At 34.9% G+C, this 21,516-nt stretch overlaps 3 protein-coding genes and 1 non-coding gene across 5 annotated transcripts; all 4 read left to right on the top strand.

Moving 5' to 3' along the window:
• Positions 1-1,687: 1,687 nt before the first annotated feature.
• Positions 1,688-12,864, top strand: LOC130806873 (origin of replication complex subunit 1A-like). Of its 2 annotated transcripts, XM_057672099.1 has the most exons (16): positions 1,688-2,842; positions 3,346-3,481; positions 6,493-6,645; positions 6,870-7,016; positions 7,097-7,248; positions 7,676-7,775; positions 7,868-7,990; positions 8,067-8,228; positions 8,302-8,359; positions 8,480-8,658; positions 8,744-8,858; positions 8,972-9,042; positions 9,871-9,966; positions 11,205-11,281; positions 12,161-12,244; positions 12,599-12,864. In XM_057672099.1, exons 1-16 carry the CDS (start codon positions 2,049-2,051, stop codon positions 12,660-12,662), a joined length of 2,511 nt encoding a protein of 836 aa, XP_057528082.1. In that variant the 5' UTR covers positions 1,688-2,048; the 3' UTR covers positions 12,663-12,864. The 2 variants fall into 2 exon arrangements, 1 of the variants encoding a protein (XP_057528082.1); XR_009040382.1 differs by lacking the exons at positions 12,161-12,244; positions 12,599-12,864 and having other exon boundaries at positions 1,696-2,842; positions 8,748-8,858; positions 11,205-11,249.
• On the top strand, positions 6,553-6,630 carry LOC130807117 (small nucleolar RNA snoR28). Its single transcript, XR_009040488.1, has one exon. It is a non-coding gene; the product is annotated as a small nucleolar RNA snoR28 (small nucleolar RNA).
• A 588-nt stretch (positions 12,865-13,452) lies between the features above and the next one.
• On the top strand, positions 13,453-17,126 carry LOC130806875 (uncharacterized). Its single transcript, XM_057672101.1, has 6 exons — positions 13,453-13,766; positions 13,847-13,887; positions 13,967-14,130; positions 15,650-15,749; positions 15,843-16,012; positions 16,294-17,126. Exons 1-6 carry the CDS (start codon positions 13,717-13,719, stop codon positions 16,801-16,803), a joined length of 1,035 nt encoding a protein of 344 aa, XP_057528084.1. The 5' UTR covers positions 13,453-13,716; the 3' UTR covers positions 16,804-17,126.
• Positions 17,127-17,929: 803 nt separating this feature from the next.
• On the top strand, positions 17,930-20,336 carry LOC130806877 (calmodulin-7). The gene is made up of 2 exons (XM_057672102.1): positions 17,930-18,194; positions 19,641-20,336. Exons 1-2 carry the CDS (start codon positions 18,119-18,121, stop codon positions 20,012-20,014), a joined length of 450 nt encoding a protein of 149 aa, XP_057528085.1. The 5' UTR covers positions 17,930-18,118; the 3' UTR covers positions 20,015-20,336.
• The last annotated feature ends 1,180 nt before the right edge of the window (positions 20,337-21,516 follow it).

Below are 21,516 nucleotides of genomic sequence, written 5' to 3'. Positions count from 1 at the left end.
TTGTCTTGTCGATAGAGTACTTGCATACAATCCAAAACAGCCGAAGCCAAAAATGGGTAGGGGTTTACCATAGAAGGCTACCCGTTACAAGAAAAGCCACACGAGTGACACAACAAGTAAAATCCAACTCTTAAAACAACTTTTTTTGTGATTTTTCTACTATAATCTATCCATTGATTAACCATATTCATTAATTCCAACTATTGAGTTACTTACTCAAAAATGTTCTTCATCAAAATATTACTTATTTTCACATGTTAACTTACCAAAAAAAAGACAAAACAAAATAAAATTACAAAAATATTAACAAAAATAAAAAAATCAAATAGTAACCATTCATCCATCCCCACCTCAAAACACCCCACCTCAGTCATTCCCTCACTCCGACAACCACCGTTTTCCCTCCCCACCTTCACTGCCACCCACCCCTCCTCTACTTCTTCCCTCCCTCTCGCCACAATTGTTAATATCAAATTCTAGTTTTTTTTAATTATATCTCATGTTCTTCGATGGTGAGTTGAATGTGGTGCGATTAGGGTTTGGGGCTGGGTTGTAAAGGGGTTTTGGGGTTCTGCAATTTCGTGGGTGGGGTTGTGTGCCACTAAAGGAAAGGGGTTGGTGGTGGTGTCTCCGGTGAGAAGGATGGGTGGCAGTGGGGCTGAATTGTTAAAAAGTATATAATTTTCTGTTAAAAATTATAATTTATCTTTTTTTCTATTCAAAATAATTTGCTACAACAAGTAATACTGAGTTTACCTAAAACAAAAATCCCCTTTATTTAAAAAAAAACAAAGATCGGCTTAGGTTGAATTATTCGTGGTTAACCAATATGTGAAATTCTTGTTAAAAAATTGCAAAAAATTAAATTATTAAGGTCAATTTTTCCAAATGAATATGAGTGGAAGAAATAAAGAGGTGTAATTTCTATAAAACACAACTAATATTATTATTAGTGTTCAAAACACTGTCAATAATCCGAAATTTACTTGAATTTATAAACAAACCCGATTTCAAAAATAATTTACAATTATGTAAAAACAATACAGGCACAAAACCCCGATATCAACTAACCTTAAATCAACACGATAACCAAAATAAACAGCTCTGATTATAATCAAATAATCAACTACTTGAGTACTTATGAGATTTAATAACCCAACACACAAGTTTTCAACAACAAATACAAAAACTAATAGACCCAATTTGAATATACTTTTTCCTTCTGAAATACTCGTTACATAACGTTTTTGATACTGTTTATCGTTCAAGCTTATTTTATATATTGCGGCTAATGTGTTTGAATAAAAATATAGTCAATTAAAATCTTGTTTAAATTGTCTAATTGCATACTTTTATAATATTAAGTTTTTATAATTTTTAGATATCTATGGTCCAATATATTAATGATCAAAATAATAAATTAAATTGCGTAAAAAGTCAATTGTAATAAGTATAGTGGAACAGGAGAAATACAAATTCTACCATAGAAAATTCTATTCAATCAACGTAATTTGCAAATCACCATAAAAAAAAAATATACTAATAAAATAAGCAAAACACAAAAAAATAAATTATAATTTCCAAAATGTCACCCTATCAAATATCACGGCATGAATGTGATTTGCCAAATTAACAAATAATACTTATTAACCTAAGTTGTTCATTCTGCTGCTGTGGATCAAATTGGGAGTCTGGTGCCGTGGCGACTGGTGTGCTTGCCGACGGACTGCCGACAACCCAAGCAAAACCAACGGCTATTTTTCCACGAAATAGGCTAAAATTTACTCCTCTTCCTTATTTCTGGTTGCTTTTTCTTCCCTTTCCTGCATTTTCTTTTCTTTTCTTTTCCTTTCCTCGTTTCCTTGTTCTGGTCAGTAGTGTTAAGCAGCCATAGAAGAGGACCACCCTTGGGCGGTTAGGGCCCAATCTCTGCTGCTGCATTGTCTAATTCCTCTTTCTTCCTAAGTTCCTATTTACTTCATTTGTTTCTTTTCTGTTAAAGTAATCTGTAATTAATTTCTGTCAAAAAGCTTACATTAAGATCTTCAATGGCGGAAACTCCATTAAAGACCAAGAAAAAATCATTTTCTTCTTCGATTCTTTCTCCGAATACCCCTAATTTGAAATCCCCATCTTCAATTGAGACAACCCCACTTCGTCGATCTTCTCGTCGTTTATCTCTTAATTACAATGATTTAAAATCAACTCCAGAGAAACCCATTTTGAATTTTCCCTCTAAAACCCCAGATAAATCCATTTATAAAACCCCCAAAAAAACTCCCAGAACCCCTAAATCTCACAATAAATCCCATCTTTCAAATGTCCATGTAGATAAAGTTTCTATAGACGAAACATTTTACCCAAAATCTCCTCCTTTATCTGAAAAAATAAAGAGAAAAAGAGGGGATGAATTGGGGAATACATCAAAAACTCGGGCTCGAGCTCGAATTCAAGCTAAAAGTGGGCTAAAAAAGAGAGTGTATTATAAGAAAGCTGTGTATGATGGGGGTGAATTTGCTGTGGGGGATGATGTGTACGTAAAGAGAAGGGAGAATGCAAGTTCAGATGATGAGGATCCTGAGGAGGAGGAATGTAGGATTTGTTTTCGAGGTGGTAGAGGGTTGATGATTGAGTGTGATGATTGCCTCAATGGGTTTCACTTAAAGTGTTTGAAGCCACCATTGAAGGAGGTTCCTGAAGGTGATTGGATTTGTGGGTTTTGTGAGGGTAAGAAACTGGGCAAGAAGGTTGAGCTTCCATTGCCACCAAAGGGGAAGAAGAGGGTTAGGACTTTGAGGGAGAAGCTTCTTTCAAGCGATTTGTGGGCTGCTAGGATTGAAAGGTATATTCAGTTGGATGTTCTTATAGCATTGTTTGATTGATTTTATTTGGTGTATTATATTAATAATTACAATATTTTACCCATTTGTGTAATCAAGTTATTAAAATTGTTATACACGTTTGATAGATGGTTGGGTAGTCGAACCATCGATCGCTAGTGTTTAGTAAATTAGTTGGTTAAGACAACTTTTATGAATTGCTCCCACACCTAGTCAAAAATCAGTTGGTCAAATCAGCACTCGAATAAGCTATTAGCTATGAGTTCAAGACATCGATTGCTATGCTAGTGTTAAAAGAAATTGTTATGAATCGTTCCCACAACTAGTCAAAAATCAGTTGGTCAAATCAACACTCCAATAAGCTATTAGCAATGAGTACAGTCACCTCGTTGAATTGGATTCATAACTAGTAGAGTATATGTATTGTAGGAATAAGGAGGTTGATTTGTTTGTTTTTGGAACAGATGGTGGTGAAATTTAGTTGAACTTTTGTGATTTTGTGCAGTATATGGAAAGAGGTGGATGGAACTTATTGGTTTCGGGCACATTGGTACATGATCCCCGAGGAGACTGCAGCTGGAAGGCAAGCACATAACTTGAGGCGAGAGCTGTACCGTACCAATGATTTTACTGATGTAGAGGTAAATTAGATGTCAGAATCATCTCCATCTTTTGTTTTATTTTTTCCATTTAGCATCTGTTTTGAATGTGCACAAGTATGTTGAGGATAGGAATGCCCAATTTCCTTAATGAAGTTATTTAAGATTCCACTCCATAGTGTGGCGGTAAGAAAGTGATAAGCAACCCATATCATTTATTGTTAATGTAGGACATCTGATACTTTAGTACCGTGTTCTATGCGGGGATTGTTAACTTTGTTGATTTGTGATAAAGGAAAGACAAGAACAAGAGAAACGGAAAATGATTGAATATTATTGATTACTCAAAATGAGGTAGTACAAGGTATATATAGAAAATTTAACAAAGAGGTAGTTATAACTAACTTCTTTACAAATAACACCTAAGCATAACAGAATGTAGAAGACCCTATAAGTGAGTTACACGTGTGTAAATACTATAACAAACTACAACTAACTATAACCCGCAGTCTTCAGTAGCTTTTGCAGGGCCTTGTTGATTGACTTGATTCCTCTGATACAAACAACAGCTGTAGGCATCAGTTGTGTCCTGGATAGATGAAAGGCTTTAGCTATACACAACTTTAGCTATACTCAACATCCCCCGTCAAACTTGGAGGTAGGATAATGTATTCCAAGTTTTGCTGAGTAGTTCTTTGAACTGAGAGGAGGGTAGAATCTTAGTTAGAACATCAGCAAATTGATGTCTAGTGGGAAGATAGGAAAGCTGAAGGAGTCCTTCCATGACTTTTTCCCTAGTGAAATGACAATCTAGCTCAATGTGTTTGGTTCTTTCATGGAACACATGATTTTTAGCTATGTAAAAAGCTAATTGGTTATCACAATGAAGGGTAATTGGTTTGAGGTTGTCAGCCCTTAAATCAGCTAATAACCTGACAAGCCATGTGACTTCAGCAGCTGTTGATGCCATGGCCCTATACTCAGCTTCTGAGCTGGGCCTGTAGATAGTGCTTTGCTTCATTGATTTCCAGGAGATAGGTGATATACCAAGTATAATGATGTACCTGATTTCTTTGTGTCTGGGCAGGACCCCCAATCACTATTAGAAAGCGCTTGCAAGGTAATTTGTCAAATGCCCTTTCCATAAGTTGTGCTGACATATGATAAACGGTGTTTGAGGGCAAGCCAATGAGCCCTCCTGTCTGCATGAATGGCTAAGTGAGCCAAATCAGGCCTTGTATTTGTGAGAAAATTCAGCGTCCCTACAAGGCACTTATAAGGAGTTGGATCAGCTAATTAAACACCATCATGGGCGAATAGTTTTAGATGCATGGGGAGAGGTGTTGCAACCTTCTTGAGGTCTGGAAAGCCACAGTCATTCAGATTTTCCTTAGTAAACTTGTTGTGTGAGAATGATCCCTTTAGGAGTCTTATTAACCTCTATGTCCAGAAAGAAATGAAGCTCTCCTTTATACTGAACATTGTATTGAGGTGTTCTTTAATGTTTTGAATCTCCTTTTTGTCATTGCCAGTTAGGAGACATCATCAACATATATGGCTAAAATGGTGATGTGACCATTTTTGTTCTTTATAAACAAGGAATAGTCATTCCTAGATTGAACATAATTTTTGAGAATGAGTTCTTGTGAAAGCTTGGCAAACCATTGCCTAGAAGTTTGTTTTAAGCCAAACAAAGATTTGTTTAATTTGCATACCTTATCATTAGTAGTAAGATAGCCTTGAGGTGGCTTCATGTAGACCTACCTCTTCTTTTAAGTCACCATGTAAGAAAGCATTATTTACATCAAGTTGATGTAAACACCAATCTTTGCTAGCTGTAAGAGCAATGATGCATCTAATGGTTGACATTTTAATCACTAGGAAGAAAGTTTCATTATAGTCTTCTCCATACTTTTGGTTGTAGCCTTTTCTCCATACTTTTGGTTGTAGCCTTTTGCTACCAACCTGGCCTTATGTCTTTCTGTACTCCCATCTGCCTTAAGTTTTGTTTTCAAGACCCACTTGCATCCTGTAGCTTTCTTGCCTATAGGTAAAGATACAACATCCCAAGTGTTGTTTTCTCTAAGGCATGAATTTCAGTATCCAAAGCAGCCTTCTAGTGAGGATGGATTATGGCCTGTTTGTATGTTTTGGATATTTCATGGGACCCCAAAGGTCTATACTCAATAGACTTAACTGCTCATGTGGATATTGTGATGATGTTTTATCACAAGATGTGTGATGAGGGCATTTGAGCCAACGCTGAACACTTTTGGTGTTGTTGGCTTGATTCCTTTGAAAAAATCATAGAATCAATACAAAGAAATTAAGAGAAGTACAATTTGTAAGTAATAATGAATTTAGAATATCTTCCAACTTCATCAATTTCGAAACATTGCACGTTTTTTAAAATGATCGGAAAGGCACCATATCAGTTTTTATCAGAAGTTTTCTGAATGAGGTGTTACTGTTGCTGAGTGCTGCGTGTTAGCTTGGATCAGTGTGAATTGCATCAAAATTTGTCAGGGAATAGGCATGGAGAAGAATAGAGGAGTTAGAGAAAAAGAAATAAAAGGTAAATAGTGTAAATGGAGTTTTAGGAAGGGGAAATAAATGACAAAGAAGTATGAATTGTTATTTCTTTTAGTTCATTTAACATTTCTTATTTTGGTGACTTTCTCTATTGCAAATTTTGTTGATTTTGATTTCCATTAAAACTTAACTTTTTTTTTTCTATTTCAATGGCTGCAATCTGAAGCAAATGGTATGTATGAAAAAAAAATTTAATTTACTAAGGTTTGAGCAAATTACTTATAGCTAAGATATCAAGGTTGTTTATGTGAGATTGTTGTGGATATCTAGACTGTTGTGTCTCTTTCACTTCAGATTGATTCCTGTAGTCACTTTATCTTGGTGTTTGGCTCTTTGTTTGCGTAACAGATTCCATATAATGTATCAGTTTTCAATGTAATGACTTGTTTATATTTGAAGTATAAGTTGCAGATTAATATTATGTAACATAAGTCATTGTTTTGTTTACTTTGCTACTACAGATGGAATCTGTCATTAGGCACTGCTTTGTTATGAGTCCGAAAGAGTTTGCAAAGGCTAGTAATGAAGGGGATGATGTCTTCTTTTGTGAGTATGAGTATGATGTACGTTGGTATTCTTTCAAGCGGCTTGCAGAGATCAATGATGCTGAAGAGGTAAGCCTTCCATAAGCTGTGTTCATTCTCACAAGATTCACTAATCTCCTTGCGAATTGCAAATCGAAAAAAGCGAGTTATGGCTGGTTTTAGGCGATTCTTGGGAGAATTTGTGCGAATTGCGAATTTAAAAAGAATTAACTAGCGAATTATGTTACATTGGCCGTGTTCCTTGAGCCTAGAGACATAGCAAAACTTAACAATCCAGATTTTGTTTGTCCTAGGATGATGACAGTGATCATGATGATGATAGTGATAAAGATTGGAAATCTGTCAAGGATTCAGAGTCCGAGTCAGAGGAGGATATGGACTTCGACGAGGAAACTGAAAGGAGAAAATCTTCAAAACCATCTTCTCATGAGTTGGCAGCAGTACGATCATTACTCTTTTACCTTCATTTTTCGCGCTAATTAGTTTGAATCTGATCAATCTCATCACTTATTTTGAACAGAACTCAAAGAAGGGACGCATCTTTGGACTTCAGAAGATAGGGACCAAAAGTATTCCTCAGCACATAAGATGCCGTAAGCAAACAGAGCTTGAAAGGGCTAAACAGACACTGCTGTTAGCCACTTTACCAAAATCACTCCCTTGTCGCAACAAGTATGTATTACTTTCTTGATTCCTAAACAAGTTATTTATATACTTTTGGCGTGGAGATTAAGGAGAAGAAAAGGTTTGAGAGACAATGTTGTTGGGGCATGTGTAGAATGTGGATTATAAACTTAGAGATCTATGTTACTTGGACTCGGGTACTGATATTGGATACTTGTACGTGTCCAAGTGTCGGATGCATCTAAATATTCAATTTTATGCCTAAAATGAAGTGTCTAAGTGCCACACCAATGTCCGAGCATTAAAGATCGGACACGGGTACGTGAAGCAAAATGAAGAGTCCGAGTAACATAGTTAGCGCTACTATACAATATACAGTTTGTTAAAGTAAATGTTGTTTCCTGTCTTGGATTGAAGGAATAGGTGAGCGAATGGTTATTTTTTTTGTATTTCTTATCTACATGTGTCTACACAGGGAAATGGAAGAGATAACTGCTTTTATCAAAGGTGCAATATGTGATGATCAGTGTCTTGGACGCTGCATGTATATTCATGGTGTTCCAGGGACTGGCAAGGTGAAGTAATTTATCTTCCTTATTTCCCTTCAAATCTACGATGCACCAAATAGTTTCCTTTTAGCTGAAACTTTAACGATATCATTTTGCAGACTATGAGTGTACTTTCAGTGATGAGGAGCCTTAAGTCTGAACTTGAATCAGGAAGTATCAAACCCTACTCCTTCATAGAGATCAATGGTTTAAAACTAGCAACAGCAGAAAACATATATAGGGTTAGTTGTTTAAAACAGTTCTTTGATCAACAATCTTTACTTGTTGTCTAGGATCTGAACACAGAATCTCTCACAGGTTATTTATGAAGCATTGAGTGGACACAGGGTCAGTTGGAAAAAAGCGCTCCATTTCCTCAATGAGCGCTTTTCAGAAGGGAAACAAGTTGGAAAATTCGAGAATAAACCTTGCATCCTTCTCATTGATGAACTTGACCTTCTTGTAACCCGAAACCAATCGGTAACGTATGCCTTCCTGATCTATTATAGTAACAAATTCTTACTTGATATACTTAACGGGCCCTTTCATTCAGGTACTTTATAACATCCTTGATTGGCCTACTAGACCAAACTCTAAGCTGATTGTAATAGGTAGAACTTTTTCTTTACTTATCAAGGCTAGCCTTGTAATTGCAGCATCGCCTTTTTCATACGAGGATGAAATGATTTTGGATAAAAACAAATAAGACTCGCCCCATATCCTACTTGCAGGGATAGCTAATACAATGGATCTTCCAGAGAAGTTGCTTCCTCGTATTTCAAGTCGGATGGGAATACACAGACTCTGTTTTGGCCCCTATACCTACCAGCAACTTCAAGAAATTATTCTGAGTCGACTTAAAGGAATTGATGCTTTTGATAAGCAAGCTGTGGAATTTGCTGCTAGAAAGGTCATTATCAACTTATTAAACATAAACATATCTGAGTTGTTCCCGTATATATTTTCATGACGGTCAAATCAATCTTTATATTAAGGTAGCTGCTATTTCTGGAGATGCTCGTAGGGCCTTGGAGATATGTCGACGTGCGGCAGAAATTACAGATTACCGTATCAAGAATCAGTTCTCTCAAGCTGATACTGCTATTACTGGTACAAACTATTTCAAAATTTAAGAAATTCTCCCCTGTCTCTTTCCATATGATCCTTCTAAAGTCCTAATGGTAATGGACCTATTTATTGATGTTTTGTTCATAAATCCTCAGAGGAAACACACGTTGGAATGGCAGAAGTTGAAGCAGCGATACAGGAAATGTTTCAGGCTCCTCATATTCGAGTAAGCAAAACAACACATGGCTTTGAACTTGGACTTCCTGACCTACTTAAACAAGACTTCATTACCCTTATGCGATTAGTAACTCCCTCCTAGTCATGGTTTTAGGGTGTCGGATGTACGAAACCTTACACTTGTAATAAAAAAGAGATTGTTTCCGATTGACCATGGATTTCAAACGCCAAACCTTTAGTTATGTAAGTCCACGTGTTTTGTTGAGTCATTTACTATAGTCTATTATATTAAATCAAAGAACCAAACATTTTTGACACCATTGAGAATGGAATCATGGACAAACTTCTGCAACTACTTGAATAGATAAAAGGAAAAATAACCAGGAATAGTAAAACTATTTGCTTATTTCCTTACAATAATACCAACTTTTGATTAACCATGAATAATACCAACTTTTGATCAACCATGAATGATACCAACTTAGGGGGTGTTTCCCTAGAATATCTCTTACATGTTAAAAATCAAACTATAGGAGATTATATGACAAAAAAATTTGGTAAATTAGTTAATAAACTAAAGTTGGTATTATTCTAGGAAAAAACCTCTCTAAGTTGGTGTTATTCATGATTAACCAAAAGTTGGTATTATTGTAGGGAAATTAACAAAAGGTTGTATTATTCACGGTAATTTTTCCTAGATAAAATGATTTTGAATATTGATCCTCTTTGGCATTCCCTGATTTATGCACTTCTAAATTCCAATTTCCAGCCCCCTTCTTTCCTGATTTCTTAAATATCTGAGGAACTTTTGCATCACCTTAAATTGTGTTAATATTTTATGTGGATTTGTAACATTCGGTTTCTTTTTTGAAAATAGGTGATCCGAAGCTCCTGTAAAATGGGAAAGATATTTTTGGCAGCTTTGGTGCATGAGCTTTACAAGACAGGAATGGGAGAAACTACCTTTGAAAAGGTTGGCTTCAGGTTCTATATATCTTTAGTTACAATACTTCATTTCTAGTACCTTTTATATGTGGGGCGTATAGAGACTAGATAGCCAGAAAGGGCGGTGATGTAGATGGGATTTCATCCCAAGTCTTGACCTATGTTACTTGGATTCGGGTACTGATGTTGGATACTAATACGTGTCCAATAGTCGGATGCGTCTAAATATTCAATTTCATGCCTAAATTGAAGTGTCTAAGTGGCATACCAATGTCCGAGCATCAAGGATCGGACACGAGTACGTGAAGCAAAGTGAAGAGTTCGAGTAACATAGGTCGTAGATATCATTTTCACAGGACTAGATAGCTAGAAAGGGCGGTGATGTAGATGGGATTTCATCCCAAGTCTTGACCTATGTTACTTGGATTCGGGTACTGATGTTGGATACTAATACGTGTCCAATAGTCGGATGCGTCTAAATATTCAATTTCATGCCTAAATTGAAGTGTCTAAGTGGCATACCAATGTCCGAGCATCAAGGATCGGACACGAGTACGTGAAGCAAAGTTAAGAGTTCGAGTAACATAGGTCGTAGATATCATTTTCACAGGACTTTATCAGCTAAGTTTGGTGGCATCTACCTTTCTCATATACTGTTTTTACGGGTCCTAAAACCATTGTGATTTACCACTGTTCGTTAGTGCAAGTTTGTAACCTTAAATTCTTCATAATATTCTAGGTATTAAGTCAATAATAAATCTTTTTTTTTTGTAATAGAAATGGAAAGCCTCCTTGTCTCCTTAAGTCCTTATGGACAAATAAACTCTTGCTTGGCATGGCTCATTGGACTCCTTTTCCGTCTTTTTCTTCTCATAAACTTCAGTGATTATTCAAGAAAATATGTAATAAATTGAAAGGGATGAAATAATTAGTTGTGGTAACAAGCTGAGCAACTTGTTGTTGCTTAGCTCAGCTTTTAAGTTGTACAAATTGAATTCGAGATCAGAAATCATTGACTTCTACTCTCTTAGTCAAAGTTTTTGTCCATATCATTTGAGATAATAATCATTGGGCTAGTTTTATCATGAGTTACAAGTCAAAATTTAATAAATTTATAACACCCTGTTCACAAGTGTCTCAAGTTTAGCTTTGATTAGATTATGAATCTTGGTCTGTTTGAGTAACTTGTGATCCAGGTTGCTCGGATCCACATAGAAACAAGTCACAATATACATATCGTTCTCTGAAATGCTTTCATTTTTGCAGTTGGCTTTCACCGTTTCCTGTTTTTGCACAAGCAACAATGAGCAGTTTCCTGGGTGGGATACCCTTTTAAGAGTGGGGTAAGTACTACTGTTTGCTTCACATCACTTCCAAAATATAACATTTATCATATTGCAAAAATACGGATTTGGTCATGGTCATGGTAACGGTCCCAAAATGGATTTTTTCGGTCGACGCGGAAGATTTCATGACTAATACAACCTATATTTCGGTCATGGTAAATTCAAAGCCTTTACCACGGTGATGCAACCTTGCTTTTGCATTATGCTGTTTACTTTTCTCATGAACTGAGTTTTGGTGCTCTTTAGTTCATACTTCATATTATCTGCATTTTAGTAGTTGCTCATAAATAGAGGTGTTCAACAGGCTGGGTTGGGTCAAAAATTAAATGGACCGTGTCAGGGTGGGTCATGTTAAATTTAAACGGTCAGGTCGGGTCAAAGCCCATTTAAACTTGACCCACTTTGACCCGTTTTTAAAAGTTCGTATAATAATTTTTTTCTACTTTATGGCCCGCTGGGTCGAGTCACCTATGTAATATATAAAAATATTTTTAAAAAAGTGGTAAAATTTTTTTCGCAATCAATTCTATAATTATCCAACCCGGTCCGACCAACCGACCTGCTAATGACCGATTAAAATGTGATCCAACCCTTGACCCGTTATTTTGACCAGCCCCGTTAAACACCTCTACTCATAAATCATGATATGGGCTGCATCTTATACTTCTCTATCTTGGGCTACCGCTGCTGAAATGATCATTGATAAAATCTCAAACAATCTTGAATTGCCTCGTGAAATAATGTGGCAAATTGTACCATAACAAGATTGACAAACATGATCTGTATGTGATGGTAGATTGGTGTGAAAGATCTACTCGTACATCCTTTTCGTTTGCTGCGATTTAAATTTTGACTAACTCTACCTTTTTCACGCAGTTGTAAACTTGGCGAGTGCAGAATCATCGTATGTGAGCCTGGTTCTAAACACAGACTGCAGAAGCTGCAGTTGAATTTTCCGAGGTTAGTCCATTGAACTCATGGTCTCGTACTATTGCTTGTGAAGGCGGTTTACTGGGTAGCCTTCTCGAACTGTGTAATCCATGATTGATTTGCGTGACCTATCTAAACACGTTGACAACAACAATCTAAAACCAACCGATCAGTTCCAAGGGTTATCCACATAAATTCTTCTTTTCCATTACAGAACATATATGCATTACAAAATTCCGTTAAGTTTTCAAACTTCCGGCTTGTTTTATAAAGTATTAAACTAAATTAAACAGAAGTACTCGTTAGCGCTCTATCAAAACTCGAGAATTTTGTTATTATTTTCTTTACGATTGATTTGGGTTAATTGTGGCTATATTTTGTCAGTGATGACGTGACATTTGCTTTAAAGGACTGTCCGGAGCTTCCATGGCTAGCAAAATACTTGTGATTCCGCCATTCGATCAACTTCATACACTCATGAGTCGACGTTGTGACTCGACCCATTTACATTTGTTGTTTCCGCCTTAAGGTTCATCTGAGCTTGAAATCGTTCATTTTGAATGAGTCATGTGTAATTGAAATGTAAACCACAAGGCAATTTTTTGTTAGCAATTGTATCCTTTTGAGGCATTATTAGTACACTTGAAGCTTCTTCATTCGTTCATACTCCTTCCCCTCGTTTTGCACGATGGTGGGACGACATGGGTTTTTAAGGAATTCGATTAGGCGAGCTCCTTTTTTTTTTTTTTTTTTTTTTTTCTTTTGCGAGATAATTTAAGAAATAAGAGTAATGTGACAAATTCATTTGGTCAAATAAAATGTGAATGAGGTGTGGGGCAAATAAACATACTCATAAGAGAAAATGAATTACATTGGGTGATGAGAATATTTTAAAAATATAAATATAAATATTACAAAGTAAAAGTGAAATTGTAAAATAAAATTGCTGACAAATTCATTGGGATAGAATGCATATGAATAAACCCAAAACAAAGTCTTTGAAAACAGTTGTAATGAACAATGTTAATAATCAGAGATATGTGATTTAACTTAATAGTACTTTCCAATCGTTATATGAAACCGTTTTATCGTGAGACAGACTCATATAAGCAGCACAAATCCTTTATAATTAAAAAAATTAAAATTAGTTAAACTTTTTTTTTTGTACCAAAAATTAGTTAAAGCTTAAATAGCAAATAATTGTGGTAATTTACTGCTAAATGGTTTATTAAACTGGAATTGGGTCGTCGGCCCAAGCCATCGCACGATGGACAGTCTTTAAATAAGAGATAACTTCCGTTGAACCTTTTTTTGATATAAAAATAAAAATTTACGTGGTCGAGATTCGAGAAAGTTCGAAGATAATTTATTTGTTTATCTCCCTCCTCATATTCCGGGTTTTCATTTTTCACTCCAAGAACCCTAATTCGCAAACCCTAGTTCTTCTATTCCTCTATCTGCAAATCAATTTTGCGAGATTATTCACATAGGATCCCTAAATTATGGTTTCCAGAAGGGCCGCCGTCAACGAAATCGATGGCGCAAGTCCTGGGTACTCACCTTCTTCCTCTCTCTCGTTTTTGGATTCATATTATTATGTTGCTAATTTGTCTATTTTTGCTAACTTTTCAGTAAAATTTTTATTGGGGGCTTAGCTAAAGAAACATCTCTTGGTATATTTCTGTTCTTTTTATTGTTATTATCATTCTTCTTTCGAATTAGGGTTTAGTTTTCCTTTTCTTGGATGAGCAGATACGTTCACGAAGTACTTTGAAAAGTATGGGGAGGTGATTGACAGTGTAATAATGAAAGATCGACAAACAGGTCGACCAAGGGGTTTTGGTTTCATTACTTATGCTGATCCTTCCGTTGTTGATACTGTCATCAAAGAGGACCATATTATTAATGATAAGCAGGTAATTTCGTGTCATTCATTTGTTTTGTTCTGCTGCTACTGGAGCAGGTTGAATTTATTGTTTGATTGTTGGCTTGTTGAACTTCTGTTATTGCTGTTTGCTAATGGCTCTGTTGTGTTATTGTGGTTTGTCAAGTTTTCCATTATTTACATTGTCTAATTGCTTGTGTTTGTGAGTTGTTGTGTTGGATTTTGATTTTATGTTCTAATCGCTTGTGTTTGTGATTTGTTGTGTTGGATTTTGATTTTATGTTAGATTGGGCTCTTAGGCTGTTGACTTGCTAATAGCTATGTTATATTGGTTGGGTTCTCAGTTTTTTGTTATTTACTTTGTCCAATTGCTTGTGCTTGTGTTTGTGAATGCTATCTGTTGTATCAGATTTTGGTTTTTTTGCTTTATCGAATTTTTGTAATAGCTAGTTGTTATGCTGGTTAATATGGGTTCTCAGGTATTGATTGTTTGTATTGCCTAATTGCTTTTGTTTGTTTTTGTTATCTATTGCGTTGTATTTAGTTTTTGCGAGTTTATATGTTTAGTTTTGGTTCACGTAGCTAATCGTTATTTTTTGGGAGTAACTCTTAAGGCTTTGACAATGTTTTATTTCATTAAAGCTTGGGAGTGGTTTTATAAACAAATTAGGGGGCCTTAATTGATTGCTCGTTCATATCCTTGGGACTCCTGTTCCTGTATAACCAAAATCAATGTCCTATGTAATAAGTAAAGTTTTATTTCATTTCCTTGCATTCTTTCTAAACAATATCTCATTTCTATAGTCATCTGCAACCTTCTTGGTGTAGAAGAGGTCTTAGCCTCCTAGAGAGTATTAGGTGAGTTTTGTTTTAACTTTTGATGTGTCACCAATTATGCAAGATACATTTTCATTTTGCTCTTTGTATGTGGTTTAAAATTCACGTCCTTCTTAAGAAGTTAATAATGTCTTGAGGCGCTATAATTCATTTTCTGGCGCTCAACCCATTCGTTGCGTAAGGCATCAGTTAGGCGCTTGTAGGCATGCTCTCAAAACTAGGGTTATATTTTCTATGATATTTATTACTCTCTTGGAAAAATTTGAACCAATCACTCTCATGAACCTTGGTATTATTTAACCAGAAGTGGATAAGGCATGTTTATAGGAAGCTTTGTGCGTTTGTAGTATAGTGACATGTCTACTAGATTGGCCTTATCAATATTTTATGCGTTTGTGTAACCATGCAAGAGCCTTATAACTTTCATTGGAATATATGTATGAGCTTTTGTTACTAACAGCTATTAAATAGATGCTTTGGCACTTAGCTTGTTTTGTTGATGGGTGGATCTTTGTTTGAAAGTAAGCATTAAAAGTAAATTGTTGAGGTCTGGGAGGGATAAGTTTTTGATTCTGGGGTACTAGTCTATTCTAATGTGTTGCCCTGCTATCCTGCATTGCTTTTTTAGTTTTAAATGGTTCTAATGTGTATTTATGATCTTTTGTTTCTTTCTATAAGAAATTCTGTTTTTCTTTTATAATTTATTGAATTAGGTGGAAATCAAAAGGACAATACCTAAAGGTGCTGCGCAATCAAATGATTTTAAGACTAGGAAGATCTTTGTTGGTGGTATTCCAGCTACCGTGACAGGAGGTGTGATTTTAACTTATATGTTTGCATGTCTTGTTGCTTGTAATTAATTATTTATGATAATTTCTCATTTTTGTCTATTTATTGTTTGAATAGATGAACTAAAGGAGTTCTTCTCGAAGTTTGGCAAGGTTTTGGAACATGAGATCATACATGATCATGCTACTAAACGTTCTCGAGGATTTGGGTTTGTTGTTTTTGACAACGAAAAAGTTGTTGATGATATTTTGGCTAATGGAAACATGATCGAAATGAATGGCTCAAGGGTGAGTTTAGTAATTTATCTTTTTCCATCAAGGGCTCAGTGTATTAAATCACGTCTTTTAAGATCAACTACTAAACAACAGTGTAATTTTTGTATATTCTATAAACTTGATCTTGCCTTTTGTCATATGTTGGTTTTTAAGCTAAAAAAACTCTGATGTCAAGCTACATTGGCTGAATCTCTGTGTTTATACACTATTTGGAGGTCATGACAGGTTTAATATGTTATGCACCAGGCTCACAGTTATTTAAGACCATAGGTTGACTTAATTCTTTGTTGTAGGTTGAGATCAAGAAGGCTGAACCAAAGAAAGCCTCAAACCCAGCTTCAGGTTCTGCATTTGGTAGTGACTCTAGGGCACGTGCATATGGAGATAGTTTCCGAGGATACCCTGATACATATAGTGGATTTGGAAGTGGTTATAGTTCTGCACCCTATAGGGCATATGGAGGCTTTTCTAGATTTGGTGATTACAATGGATATGGAGGTGGAGAATATGGTGGTGGTTATGGTGGAGCTGCTAGTATGGCTGGTTACCGTGGTGATTCATCCTATGGCTACTCTAGCCGCTATGGCTCTTATGGTGGAGCTTTAGGTAGTGGTCTAGGAGGAGGGATGTTTGGTAGAGGTGATGCTTACGGTGGTGGTAGTGGTTCAGGACCTGGTGCTGGGTATGGTTCAGGGCCTGGTGCTGGGTATGGTTCAGGGCCTGGTGCATATGGTGGAGCTGGAGCCATGTACGGACATAGGGCAGGCTATAACAGTAGTCGTTACCACCCGTATTCACGATAGACATCAGTAAGAGCCTTACCATGATAGGTGCAGTGTCGTTTCTCAGCATTTTAAGGATTTAAAGCAAGATACAATCCAGCCTTGCTAGATCAATATTGGGACATTGCATTAGTTCATCGCTTCTTTGTTTTACTGATAGTGTGGGACATTGCATTAGTATTTAGCATTGTTTTGTATTCTTGGTTCCGTAGTTGGTTCAGATTGTCGTTGTGATCAAACTTAGCGCGCTGGCTTTGATTCTATTAATACTTGGTGTAGTTTGTTGCAATGCTCGACAATTTTCTCAATATATAGTATTTAACCAACAGACAATGTTAACTGTTTTTGTTGGATTTTAAGCAAGCGGGATAAATTAGCTATTTAGGAAGATGCTAATTAGGTATTGATTGTTAGCTGTCTTTTATAGAGGCCTATTAGGCAAAAGGCAATATTTTTTTGTTTATTGATGTTTTTTATGATCATTTTTAAAGAGAAATACTATCTATTTATTACACTTATAAATCAAGCATCCATTGGTAATTCAAATTGTTTCTAGACATGCAATTATTTTGATTCTTGTTATAAGCCAAACTCTAATATAAATTATATTGCTATTGATAAATCATATACCACCCACACTTAAACAAAAACGCAAATGTGATGCTCATTTTGTCTCTTTGATTTTACGTAATTTAAAATGAAATTTTTAGATATTATTATGAATAAATTTGAAAGGCTTGGAATATAATTTCCCATTTTAGATGGTCTTATGGTAAGATAAGCTGCTAAATAGCCTTATTAAATCAATTATAATAAAAATTTTGTATTTAAAATATTAACTTTTTATAGTTCAATATTCATATATTAAAATTTCATCTTAAATAGATATTATTTTTGTTTGTGTTTGGAGTTCATATATACTTGATACATGAAAATAATACCTTTTTTGTTGTACAATTTGGTTATATTTAATTTTTTTTAACATTTTTTAAATATAATTTGAGCTTTATTGTGAAACTTGTTAATTTATGAAAATTAGCTAAATATTTTAATTTTTTGATAAATGACGTTGCAATATTGAAACGTGTAACCAATAATATAAAACAATTGAGATATTTGACACCAAACTCCAACAGTAGACCAATTGGGCCCGAGTTTTCCTCCTTTCTCTCTCTTATATTTCTTAATTGTCGTAACTCTCGTTTCATATTTCGTGACTCGTGAGTGGTTCCCATTATATACTCTCTCCTTTGATTTTTCCAATCAGCTCAAATTAGCTTCATCTTCTTTCTTCTCTTTTTCTCTCTCCTGCACGATCTCTCTCTGTCTCCTAACAATGGCCGATCAACTCAGCGATGACCAGATCTCTGAATTCAAGGAAGCCTTCAGCCTTTTCGATAAGGATGGCGATGGTTTGATTCCTTACGTTTTCTTTTTAAGCTTTTGTTTCTTTGCTATTGTTATGTAGATCTCATATTCTAATGTTATGTTTTGAATTTATTTCTTCATTAACGTCTGATGTATTATTTTTTTGATATCGTCTTTTTGTAAATTGATCCGTTTGGTGATTTCAGTTAATTTAGATCGTGTTCTTGATGTTATGGTGGAATTTAATGTTGTGCTTTACTATTTTTAATGGAATATTCTTCTGTGCTTGATATTCTAATGGAATTATCGGTTAGATTAAGCAAGATAATTTGGTTAACGAGATGAATTTTATATGGAATCTGATGTCTTTTGATCTGATGCCTTCTTATTGGCTGTTTTACACAAAGGGAACAAATGTGACATTTGAATAATTTAGTGAATCTAATCGCTTATTGATCGTATAGATTTTGACTGCCACTTTTTGCGTTGTGATGACGCTGGGAATTATAAATGTTTGTTTCTAGCTATTAAGTGATGGTGGAATATTATAGGAAATAAACAGAAGAGAATAAATTCCACCTGTTTACAATTTGAAACCCGAGGTCATGCATTTTAGTACATTTATAATGTTATAGGCTTATAGCTAACTATTCAATTATGTTAGGAGGATCTAGCTAGGCTCTGTTGCTTTGTGATGACGCTTGAATCTACAGAATTGTTTTTAACTGACGGTGTGACGTTATAGGTAACAACCAAAAGAGGAAAATTTCTTACCTGTTAGCAATTTGAAACCTGAGGTCATGCATTTCGATGCCGTATAAAGTTGTAGCTTACATTTCAAATATGTCACGAGGATCTATCTTGGTTACTTTGCGGTTAATTTATTGCTGTATTTGGGATTGGGCGGGAAAAGGGATGTTAGAGAAGGTGGCAATTTTTTCCTTTTCTGGCTTATTTCTTCAATAGGAGCTTGTTACTGCATTTTGATGGAATTTCACGGCCCCTGCTATTTACCCTGTAAGTTGAACTTGGTAATATAATGTCCTCTGAAAAATTGATGATGAGAAATTGAGAATGGTTGAAATATTATTTTTTAGTCAATAGTTATGTGGAATATTTCAGAGCTTGTACTTGATAGATTTTGTTTGGTATGTTATAAATTATGATCACATTTTGTGAGTTGTAGTTATATCTGTTATTTGATTTTGTTTTGAATAGAGGATCGTCTGCAATCATCTGCTTGTACAAACCTTTCTATGTTGTTTTCAACCCCTACTCAACTTGTTGACTCTTGCATTAATTTCACAGCTCCTGTTCTACCTTTCCTAGCTGTGTAGCTTAAGCCTCAATGGACTTATGTTTTCGAGATGATGACTTTATTATTGATATGTACTGTTTTGGAATACAGAAGCTCGTTTTGATTGCTTACCCATTTGAGCCTTGCGTCTGATGTGTGTAGTGAGATGTGAATTGTGTGTGTTCTCCTGTAGGCTGTATCACCACCAAAGAACTTGGAACTGTGATGCGTTCACTTGGACAAAACCCTACCGAGGCAGAGCTCCAGGACATGATAAATGAAGTAGATGCTGATGGAAATGGTACAATTGACTTCCCCGAGTTCCTCAATCTCATGGCCAGGAAAATGAAGGACACCGACTCAGAGGAAGAGCTTAAGGAAGCCTTCAGAGTTTTCGACAAGGATCAAAATGGTTTCATTTCTGCTGCAGAGCTTCGCCACGTGATGACAAATCTTGGTGAAAAGCTAACTGATGAAGAAGTTGATGAAATGATCCGTGAGGCAGATGTAGACGGTGATGGCCAGATCAACTACGAGGAATTCGTTAAGGTTATGATGGCCAAGTGAGAACTATCAACCATCCAAATCTTACTCAAACCCTTGAACTTAATACAGGACAGGGCAGACAAGCTTTGATAAGATTTCAAATTCATTGCACTGTCATTATCTATTTTGATGGTGGTTTGTTTTCCTTGGATGTGTAGGTAAATCTTCTGTGCTATCTCCTTGTTTACTCCTGTCTTTTACAACTTTATTTTAAGTTTTTCAACATTGTTATTATGAATCTAGAACAATTGGATTCAAATTTATGGTATTTGGGTGACTAAATTTTGTTTATATTTGAAAACCAACAATTTATTTTTAGTTAAAATCCTGAGTTACATGGTTATTATAGTTCTATATATAGATGTTTTTATATTGACTTTCCAGATTGTCAAAGGCAATCTAACCAATCAAATTGTAGATGGAGCTGGAATTATTTTTCCACCTTGAATGACTACAATCCACATGGGCACATGTGTGTTACTGACCCAGAAGAATTGTGCCTGTCATTCTGCCAAGGTTGGATTTTTCATATTTGAATTTTGTTGCATAATTCTAAAACATTTGAATTCTACTCCTAACATAGATCTTGTTTCAAATTGCCTCTTAAATTGATCCTAAGAGATCAAAATTGAATCTATTTAAAAATGCCTTGAATCAACTTAAAATAATACTTGACCACAAAATTATGATTATATTAACATACTGATTAATATTTTTATACACACTCACAATTGAAAATGACCTGATCTAAATAAACACTCCTATTCAATCGATCTGTTTGATTGATTTTCTCTTGAATTATGGGGCAGTTAGAGTTTATTTGGTTTGAGTTTCTTCAAATTTTTAGATTGAAAAAAAATAATAACTTTAATATTATATATTTCTTTTTTTTTTAGGTTTTTAAATTTGATTGGGTGAGAGGTTTTAAGTAGTGGAAGATTTTTTGGTTCATAAGATTTTTTGTTTACGGAGATGATGACATTTAGTAGTTTTATTCAAATAATTTTTCTAAATAATTTAATCAATAAAAAATCTATAAAATAGCTCAGTTTGATTTTAGACTTTTATTTTAATAAATCTTACAACTGAAATGCTCAATGGGCTTTTTCGGGCTTATAAGTAAAAGTTTTATACAATATAATCTAGCGTAATAATTTTCAACTTTATATATTTAACATCTTAGCGTCAGTAGAACTTATGAGAGTATCAATTTCTAAGTGAGATAAAACAAAAGCTTGGATTACACATATATGAGAGTTTAAATCTATTTGAGATACTACTTTAATGAATATATTTGGTAATAGTATACTTGTTAAACATGCAAATAATTATCATCATGATTATAAAATTGCTCGTATAGTCGTATAGGAAACTTTCATCACGACTATTATAAGAAAAATCTCACTTATATTATTTTTCCAATGTATACTATATCTTGAATTAAAATTTCAATACATTATTAGATTAATGTAATACGTTTAAGATAAACAAGCAGATAATATAAATTTCTCTTGCATTATTTT

The sequence above is a fragment of the Amaranthus tricolor genome, chromosome 2, assembly GCF_026212465.1.
Source record: "Amaranthus tricolor cultivar Red isolate AtriRed21 chromosome 2, ASM2621246v1, whole genome shotgun sequence".
NCBI lineage: Eukaryota > Viridiplantae > Streptophyta > Magnoliopsida > Caryophyllales > Amaranthaceae > Amaranthus > Amaranthus tricolor.
Note: the sequence above shows the minus strand (reverse complement) of the source record. Positions and strands in the feature narration are given on the sequence as shown.